We start from the raw sequence: 10357 nt of genomic DNA, 5'->3' as shown, positions 1-10357 counted from the left end.
TGCATTCGTTATTAAAAGTCCCATTTTGTTGATTGTACGGGCTCGCTATGTGTAATCCACCTTGAGTCCCTGTGAGAAAGGTGGACTATAAATAATGTAAATAAATAAAAATAAATGTCAGAGCTTTCTTATCCAGATTACCAAAAGCTGCTGTGGGCATTCTGCTATGATAGTGAAGGGGCTACAGTGTATACGAGTGGAGGGGAATTCTCACTGCACTTTGATAACACGGCATTTAAGCAGCTTAATTGATTATTTTGAGGGGTTTTTTCTAGGTATATGAGGCAGTCGCTGCCCCATCTGAGCCATCCTTAAAAGGTATTCAGATACTTAGACTACATTACTCACAGCAACCAGGAGAAAAGTCTGTAGTCCCATTCTGCCTCTTTTGCAACCTGTCTGCAGGCAGTGGTGGATCTACTATGAAACTAAGCATAAGCTTTAGGGCCCCTAATCCCAGAGGGCCCCTGAAGCAATTTTTTTAAAAATGAGTGAATTTTTCAACAAAATCGATGGAGTTTTTTAAAGTGTTTGTTATTAAAACTAGGCTATTTTAGTGATAGAATCATAAGCCAATGTGTTGAAGTACTTAATATTGACCTTAAAATATGCTCTAATACCCATGTCACACAGCCTCAAAATGTCCCTGTAATTGGTCAAATTTCAAAATTTCCTCAGGGGCTTGCAGCGCCTAAACCCTCAGCTGTACAGGCTTGCTGAGCTCGCCAGAATTTATTCATGGCCTACATTTTGGCAGCTGGATCTTCGAATCCTTCGTTGGTGCACGGCTTAATAGTTCTATAGCTCAGCCCTTAGGCTGCAGCCAATCGGAACCATAAAAAGACGTCCAAATTCTCAATTCAGGCTGCACTCGTCTTGCTTGTGCATTTTAACACCAAAATCAGATTTGCACCTCTTTATCCTAACGAGTCCCCTCTGATGACCTTCTTCCTCTCTATTAGAGAATGAACCAATACATCTGCCATAGAACAACCCCATTGAAGAAGATAACAGCAGTTACCCAGACCTCCTTGCTGGTTGGGAAGGGGCCCTTATAACAGTTCAAGCCCCAGGGTCCCAAAAATGTAGGTCCGTCACCGTCTGCATGTGGTGTCACAGGACAAATAGGCTGACTGCACATATTTCCATGAGTTGCTTCTATCTGGGACGGTGGTCCTCTTCTACCGAGTGCACAGCTTCGGGAGGGACGCACATGGAGCGGTGAGGGAGGAGACGCCCGCCTAGCCAGCCAGATCAGCCGAATGGAGTGACAGATGTCACAGCCAATAAATGCTTGTTATGGCTAGATGCAATCTGAAGAAAGCACCATTCCCCTCAGTCGAATGTAGGGTTGCCAACCGCCAGGTACTAGCTGGAGATCAGTTCAGCTGAAGAAAATGGCCGTTTTGGCAATTGGACTTTATGGCATTGAAGTCCCTCCCCTCCCCAAATCCCACCCTCCTCAGGTTCCCCCCAAAACCTCCTGCTTGTAGCAGAGAGGGACCTGGCAACCCCAGTCAAATGTGACAACTCTGAAAAACGTAGGCCTTTCCTTAGTTAGATTCTGATGTCAAATAAAATTCTGGTTGAAGGGCTACAGAATAAATAAAACATTGCACCTCCTGCGTTCGGTCTGTAAAGCATTTCAAGCAAAACCCTGTGTACTCTGCTGACATGATTACAAAATTTCTGCCACTGTCACCTATGGCCTGATTTTTAAATCTGGGGAGGGGTGAAAAATTCCTGCCTTTTCTGGGGTCCCTTCCCATGGTTCCCTGGGGTGCAGTATCATTGTTCTAGAAAGGCAGGAAGCTGCTCCCTGAGCCTATTGTTTTTGAAGGCAAGAAGGAAGGAACCATATGTTTTCACTATTATTTCCTTGCTGGGTTGCAGGTAGAATTGGCCTGGCATGTTTTGCAGCAATCATGTTTGGTTCACTAATCAGCAAACATCTCACTAATCAACAAACATTTCAATCACATGCATGTGGGTTATATAGACTTTGGAACTATGCTTCCCCACTCTATGCAATGTCTATGTAATTGTGGATTTGAGTCAACTGAATTAATCTAAGGATTTTACTTGTCTTTCTATTAAATAAGATTTGAAACCCACAGAAGAGAAAGGCACCGATCTACAGTACACCCATATTGCTACGTACGGGATCAGAGCTAAAATTGGCTGTCTTAGCTGGTTATGCCCATGGATAACATTTTGTATTACCTTGTACGATAGTCATTGACACGGCATGCAATAGAACGCGCTGCTCTGCTCAGTTCCGTGGCTGTGAATTAAACTCTGTACAAATGTTCTGGATTATCTTTGGAACAAATCTGTAAAGGCTGTCAAATTCATCCACAAAGAACGAGTGCTGCCTATCGGGGTCAGTCGCAATGGCTTCTAGCTCATCTTGGGCAGCCCATGCAATTCCTATTGAATAGGCAATGACTCCTGAAGCAAAAAGCAGAAGCATGTAATGGATTGGTGCATTAGTTCCAAACAGTATTGCATTTTAACCAGCCTTTAAAATATTCAAAATATATGGAAGGAAAAGATGAGTAGTGTCTGCTCAAAAGCTGTGGGTGATCTACTTCCCCCAAATGTTGTCAAGAAGCAGCTTGACGACTCAGAGCTAGTTCCAGCATCTACAGAGCTTCTCATGAACACATGAAGCTGCCTTATACTGAATCAGAACCTTGGTCCATCAAAGTCAGTATTATCTTCTCCAACAGGCAGCGGGTCTCCAGGGTCTCAGGCAGAGGTCTTTCACATCACCTACTTGCCTAGTCCCTTTATCTGGAGATGCTGGGGATTGAACCTGGGACCTTCTGCATGCCAAGCTGATGTTCTACCACTGAGCCACAGCCCCTCCCCATTGTAGGAGTTGTAGGAGGCGAAAGGCTGTGCATTGCAACCATAGTCTCTGACCTCCCTGTAGTCAATGCTGGGCAAAGCCTTTGACTGGGCATGTTTAAGATGGCATTCCTATTACCACTAGAAAACAGATGCCCCAGTGCAGTAATTGTACAAAGTACAATAAAACATAGGTCCCTGCTGTCCTGTGCTTATTTAATATTCTGTGTATCTCATATTCTCTTTCCATTCCCCCTGCCAATGTCTGGCATTTGTGTGTGTCAAGATTTGTGGGGGTGGGGGAGACATAATCAAAATTCAGTATGCCATATTCACTATTTAGCTCCTTTGCAACTTTGCATTTGAGGCAGAGGCTTGCATAATTTAAGAGCAATATTTTAGATCCACAGCTGCATCATAACACCGGCGCAGGTGAAGCTATTTAAATGGGTGTTTATAGTAGGGTTGCCAACCTCCTGGTACTAGCTGGAGATCTCCTGCTATTACAACTGATCTCCAGCTGACAGAGATCAGTTCACCTGGAGTAAATGGCCGCTTTGGCAATTGGACTCTATGGCATTGAAGTCCCTCCCCTCCCCAAACCCCACCCTCCTCAGGCTCCACCCCAAAAACCTCCTGCTGGTGGCGAAGAGGGACCTGGCCACCCTAGTTTATAGGGTATAATATTTACCATTGTGATGAGCAGCTGTTGCTGGCCCCCGGACATCGTCGTAAGATCTGCCATCTGTAATCAGGATCATGATCTTCCTTTTGTTAGGTTTGGACTTGCTGAAGAGCTGTTCAAATGCGTAGTTGATGGCTGCTCCAGTGCTGGTCCCTCCACTCCAATAATTGATCCTTTTGATGGCGTTCAGGACATCCTGTTTGGTGCGGTACTTATCAAAGCTGAACTCCAGCCTCTGTTCATAGGTGTACTGCACTGCGCCAATGCGTGTATCTGTATCTGAAATCTCAAATTCTTTACTAATGTTGGCTACAAACTGGAGGATAGTACGGAAGTTACCAGTGCCCACACTGCTGGACCCATCAATGACAAACCCAATGTCTGCTGCATTTAGACAGGTCTTGCTACACATGAGGCGATCAGAGTCACAGACTCGTTTCACTAAAGGCTGCACTATTTTATGCAGGCCGAACCAGCTGGGAACATTGATTGAATAGTAGCCATTGGTTCTGCAAACAGCCTGAAACAGAGGGGGAAAAAAGCAGAACATTTGCATTACAATTTACTAATGCGTTGTGATTGTTTCCCTGACAAATGTGTACAGCGGTGAGGATAGAGCTGCCAACATCCAGGTGGTAAGCCAAAATAGCCACTTCTGGGTATAAATGTACCGTAATTACTCCAAATCTAACACAGATCAACCATACAAAGTATAGCTAAACAACAGACTGTATTATACAATAACATTATTATACAATAACATTGACAAACACAACAAAAAGTCCTATTTCTTAAGCATAAAGACACAAAGTCACAATATTTCAAGGTTTCCAAAATTTACTATCCTAAAGACAGACAAAAAATACCATTCATCCTGAAAAAGAACCTGTTGGAAGTCTGTTAAGAAATAAAATTGTTAGTATCCTGGGAAGGAACCTTATGAAGGATTCTTGGATATGGATTCTTTAATATGAAATAAGAAATGGGATATAAGGTTGGTGAAGTGGAACTGATGAAGAACTGAAATGGCCATCTTCCTCTTCACTTTTGATCCCCTGCTTTGGGACTAAGTAACACTTACCTGGAATCCACACCTGAAAGAAGAAGAAAAAACCTAGAATTGGTATCTGTTGGACATTTTGTCTGTCTTTAGGATAGTGAATTTTGGAAACCTTGGAATATTGGGACTTTGTGTCTTTATGCTTAAGAAATAGGACTTTTTGTATGTGTTCGTCAATGTTATTGTATAATACAGTCTGTTGTTTAGCTATACTTTGTATGGTTGATCTGTGTTAGATTTGGAGTAACATCCAGGTGGTAGTGAGATCTCCCGCTATTACAACAGATCTCCAGGTGACAGAGATCGGTTTCCCTGGAGAAAATGGCTGCTTTGGCAATTGGACTCTATGGCATTGAAGTCCCTCCCCTCTCCAAACCCTGCCCTCTTCAGGCTCCACCCCCAAATCTCCAGGTGTTTTCCAACCCGGAACTGGCAACCTTAGGTGAGGACTGTTAAGAAACTGGCTTTGTTTAGCTGTTTCTTAGGCTTCCAAATTTTAGTTCAGGCTTTGGGACTAGTCAAGTTACAGAAGGCTCCTCTCTGGAAAATTAATGTCACACTGACTTGCAGTCCAGAGAGAAAAGGGATGAAATGGAGTCAGACACAGGTGCAAGTGAGATCATGGGACTTGGGGCTTCAAGACCAGGGGGAGTTTCCCACTCATATTCCATCTCATTAGTACAAGGAACCCTAGGCTTGGGTAAGGTGTTTGACAGAGTACATGCTAGCTGCAGAAATATATGGTTAGGTGTCTTAGCAACAAACCTGATTGGCCAAACAGGATCAGTCCAGCTTTGGGCAGTCTAGCATGAAGCCAGTCCATTCATTCTAGTTTGGGTCTTTACTTCAGGCCTGCCTTTCCTCTTGGGCTTCGTCTGTAGATTGTGCCCTGTACAGCTGAAATTCCTGCTACTTGGATTTTGGACTTGGAGTTCTATCTGGACTCCAGTACCTTCAGTCTGGCTAGGTAACATCCAGGCCAGAGGACTAAAGACTGAATAAGTTTTCTATTAGATTTATTATTTTCTTCCCTGTTTTGCACAGCTTCTATATTTCTATACTTTTGCACATTTCTTTTAATAAACGTTATTGATTATATTTCTGTAGTGTTATTTGGATTTTAGGGCTTCAATCTAAACTCAGTACCTTGACTAATTTTGGCTACAGCTACCAAGTAATTGTTTTTTGGAACTCAACTTGCAAGTATCCTACCTTGCAGAGTGGACTTCTTGATTAACGCCCAGTAGGGCTGGAGACTTGGTCCACTGGTTTCTCAGCTAAGGGTTAGTTTAGAGCAGGGGTGGGGAACCTTTTTCCTGCCAAGGGCCATTTGCACATTTATGACATCATTCAGGGGCCATACCACGTTTAGATCTCCCAGTGGGGGGGAGAGGCTAGTGTTGCCATGTCTCCAGCCACCACCTGGAGGTTGACAACCCCAGGGGAGGCCACACAGAGAAGGCCTGCAGGGCACCCCCGCTCCCCCCTCCCAGGCAGGAGGGCAGCCAGCGGTGGGCCCGAGCAAATGAGGTGCCAGGGGGGGGCAGCCCACAGTCGATCGGCAAGGGAGGAAGGAAAACAGAGAAAGAGGAAGAGGGAGGGAGGGAGAAAGAAATGGAGAGAGGGGGAGAAAGAAAGAAAAGGATGGAGGGAAAGAAAGAAAAGGATGGAGGGAGACAAAGAAAGAGACAGAAAAAGAGGGAGAAAGAGAGAGAGAGAGAGAGAGAGAGAGAGAGAAAGGAGAAAGAGTGACAGAAAAAGAGGAAGAGAGAAAAGTCTTCCTCCCCCCCACATACCCACCCACGCACACTGGCCCTGCGCGACCAGGCCCCAGCCTCCCCGCCTCCTCTGCCCACACACACACCCGGCGGCGCACAGAGCCCCGCGTGACCAGGCTCCAGTCTCCATGCCCTCCCCCCAGAGTCCACAAAAGCCCACCCCCCGAAGCCCGATTGGCTCCCGCATGCATGCTCTGCCGCCAGGAGCCGCTGGCCTCTTCCCCCCTCCCTCTCGCTGCTCAACAGCCGACAGGCAGCGAGAGGGGCTCATAATATGCTGCAGCGTTCCTGCACGCCGCGGCTGTAGGAGGCAGCCTTGGGGGAAGCGTCCCTCCCCCTCCCCTCTTGCCGACCAACAGCCAACAGTCGGCGAGAGGAGGTCCAAAGGATGCTGCAGCACCCCTGTAAGCCGCGCCCCAGGAACACCCTCAGGGAGGGCCGCCCTGCACCCCTCCTCCGCGGCAGGGCCCCAGAGCTCCCGAGGGCCACAAAAAATGTCCTCGGGGGCCGCATATGGCCCCCGGGCCTGAGGTTCCCCATCCCTGGTTTAGAGGGGCTGCCACTTCAGTAACATATTAAAAAGAAACCATATGGGCGAGCGGAAAAACATGGTTACTTCACAAGCCAGCAGCATCTATGACCGGGAAGAGGTGATGGGTGTTTATTCGTGCATTTCACCAGAGCAGTGTTCTTGCTGCAAAAGTAGCATTTGAATGGTGACTATTGTGTACATATGTTCAAGATTAATTACATATCTTAATGATCTCCTTGTAAATGTTTCCATGTTCTAAGGTCAGGATACCCTCGATCATAGATCAAGATTTTTAGTCAGTCAAATTCAGCCCGGAGACTTCCCAGCCGAAGGTACTAAAGACTTTTGAAACTCCCATGAAATGTGCTTCATGGCAGAGAGACAGCAAATTATCAGGCAGGAGTGTCCAGGGGGAAAGAAGTTGTTTTTTGAAGGACAGTTCCCAAAATCCACTCTGCTTCTTTACATGGGCTCATTTACCAGGCTCCTAGCCACAGCTGCATACTAATATCACTCAGTTGAAAAGGCATTCTGTAATGGGTAACCCGTCTAAACTATATAGCGTGTGAGAGTGAGTTCTAACTGAAGTGCATCCAGAATGTTCATGTATTTTGGAGAAAAACTGTAGGGAAGAGCACACAGTGTTCAGTAAACATTTCTTAACATTATGCATCTTGATTTAGGTTTTGAAGTAACTTGATTGCTTTTTCCTTGCTATTTCTCCTTGCTACTTCTCTTGGCATTTTCACTCTTTTACTCCACTCAGCACACCCCAGCTACAAGCCAGAGCAGTAGCCAGTCAACCATCCACATATATTGGACAAAGATGTCCCACTTCTATATTGAGTCTCCTCAGGAAGGTGGAAGGATCAGTTCAAATCCCACTGTTTTTCAAAGTGAATTCATTCACAGTACTAGAGTCTATGTCTTGTCAGATTTACCCCCAATCCCTATTACCTTATCCACAAAATTTGGTTCGATAACGTTCTGCTTTTCATTTTCATCTGGTCCTTCGATGGTGACAAAGAAAATGTTAATGCCAGATTCCCTTGCCAGCCTTGAGGCCTCTTCCACCTTATCAGTGGGCCATCCATCTACCATCACTACGGCAACGTTGGGTGCACCACCTCTGTTCCCATTGGAGTCATCAAAGAAGTTCTTGTTGACAAAGGAAAGCGCTCTCCCTGTGAAAGAAATGTAAAGAAAAAACCCCACAAAGTCCAGTTGTTCTAATTTACTTGGTAGAAGATGCATATGTGCCATCCCAAGATGCTGCTCGCTATTAATATCTTTTATATAATACTCGATACTGCGAGGAATGGCAGAAACTGTACGATGGAAGCCAGTGTTGTAGTGGAATTTAGAAATGTCTTCCAGGTGCCCCCTTGGCTTCTTATGAAGAGTGTTTATTTTAGATATTATACAGTTCAGGCCCAGAGGCACTAACTTCAATAGCTCCAACACACATCTTACCAGATCTCCTACTGGTTCTTACCAAACTCCACCAGAAGCAGATAGCGACTGCTCTAAATATTAGATCTTTATTAATCACATAATCCTTTCATACAGTCAGCACCACAGACAGGAACAAAAATTGTACCAAGACGAAGGCAAAAAATATTAATGGCCAAACTGAGGTTGTGTACAGTATTGTGCACACAGACTGAGACAATGTCTGGGGATGCACATTTCCATCCATATTGCAATGTCTATGGCTAATGTGAGCCCCCATAAAAGCCATGCAGTCCAAGTTGGTTTCCTCGCATCCAAATGCTGATGTGCCTTTATCTAAAGCCCCTCTATGCAGTCCCAAATCCTTCAAGGACTTTGCTGTGACATGTATCATTCTTAGTGGATTGGGATGAATGGCTCTTTAACCTCTAACAGAGGTTTTAGAAGATGAAAGGTGGGATGGATTATTCCATGAGAGCACTGTTATTATCCTTCATAGAATAAAGGCATTTGGTGTTTAGTTTCTGTTGGGAAACCCACACAGAGTCTGGCAGTATCGCACCTGGCATCACAGCTCACTGTGGGTACATTTATGCTGTAAAGTGAATATAAAATTGTTTTTAACTCAGATAAGTCATATACTAGTTCATAAATTTCTAGAGGAAATAATACTTTTTCACTTGGGACGAGGGGGACAGAAATAGGTGAAAATGACTTGAGAGAGGTCTTGACCTGAATTTGTCTAGAATATCTAGCATACCACTGTGGCTGGTCTTCTGATTTTTAAGCTGCTTAGCTGTAAATGTATCATTCAAATTACATACCGACATTGGATAATCCTCCTTTCTGTAATATTTTCTCAATAGCATTTTTCAGATCCTTAGAATCTGAATAGGTCTTCAAATTAAATTCAGTAGATGGGTCATCGCTATATTCAAACAAAACAAAATATAATTCACAGTGGGTAGCTGTGTTAGTCTGAAAGCTCATACCCTGCCAGAAAATATTTTTGTTAGTCTTTAAGGTGCTACTGGACTCTTTTGTACTGAAACAAAATATAGTCTTTCATAGAGAAATTTCCCTTGTATTATACCCAAGAAGGATAGCCAGATGTGTGGCACACACAAGTCCCTTATTTCATGTACTGGCTGGTATGTGCAGTATCAATGTGGCTAAGGATAGAAGAGGGATCCGCTGAAATTTATGTTAACCCCCCCCCCAACCCAAGTGCACAGATGGACCTGTGAAATGATGCATTACACCACATGGGTGTTTCACCAAACAATTACATAAATTATTTTCAATCCATGACTTTTGATTGTCTTGTTTGTTTATACATTTATCCTCCTTTCTACCTTCAGGCACTCAAGGTGGCTTACAACGTAACTCCTTAAATGTATCCTTACTCTCAAAGTAAAGTCAAAGAATTTAGCAACAAACTAGGTAAGATGGTAGAGATATATATCATGGGATCTCTTGCATCTTTATATTTCTTTTAATAGTTGCTGGGGTGGGTGGCAGAACAGAACTGCACTGGGGCCATATTGCCCTAATATGAAAAACTTACACGTATTTGTATTTTTCCCTTTCAGCGAACAGTAGCTTTGGAAAAATGGTGTGTGGGGATGAGTTAATTTCATATAACCCCGCACTCTGGCCTTAATCCTATTTGCCCTTTCCTATCATGGCTACTGTTAAAAGAAATGTAAAACAACAACAAGAGATCCAACACAGATCTTCAGTGTCTGATGTAGTTTGGTCCTCTGATTTACCCTGTCAGTATGTTCCGAAGTTCATATTCTAATTACTCAGGTATTTGTGCCTATGTTACCTCATTATGATATATGAAGGTAGTAGTAATATAATTTATTGCGGTCCTTGACCAGTATTACAAAGTTAAAACATCATTAAAACAATAGTTCAATATAACAAAAAATAGCTACATTAACATCAGAGCTAGTCAAATGGGTTTAGAACTCTGCATCAGCTTTAATATT

The 10357-nt window shown here is 44.0% G+C and overlaps 1 protein-coding gene across 1 annotated transcript in view; it reads right to left on the bottom strand.

The window, feature by feature from the left end:
• Positions 1–2269: 2269 nt before the first annotated feature.
• VIT (vitrin) overlaps positions 2270–10357 on the bottom strand; it is a 59312-nt gene continuing 51224 nt past the window's right edge. Inside the window, exons 15-18 of the mRNA XM_056852610.1 lie at positions 9185–9288; positions 7866–8092; positions 3545–4058; positions 2270–2451 (exon numbers count right to left, since the gene is read on the bottom strand). Coding sequence (XP_056708588.1) covers positions 2273–2451; positions 3545–4058; positions 7866–8092; positions 9185–9288 — 1024 coding nt within the window. The 3' untranslated portion in view covers positions 2270–2272. The remainder of the gene's footprint in view (positions 2452–3544; positions 4059–7865; positions 8093–9184; positions 9289–10357) is intronic.

The sequence above is a fragment of the Euleptes europaea genome, chromosome 7 (genome assembly GCF_029931775.1).
Source record: "Euleptes europaea isolate rEulEur1 chromosome 7, rEulEur1.hap1, whole genome shotgun sequence".
NCBI lineage: Eukaryota > Metazoa > Chordata > Lepidosauria > Squamata > Sphaerodactylidae > Euleptes > Euleptes europaea.
This window is presented reverse-complemented; position numbering and strand designations above follow the sequence as displayed.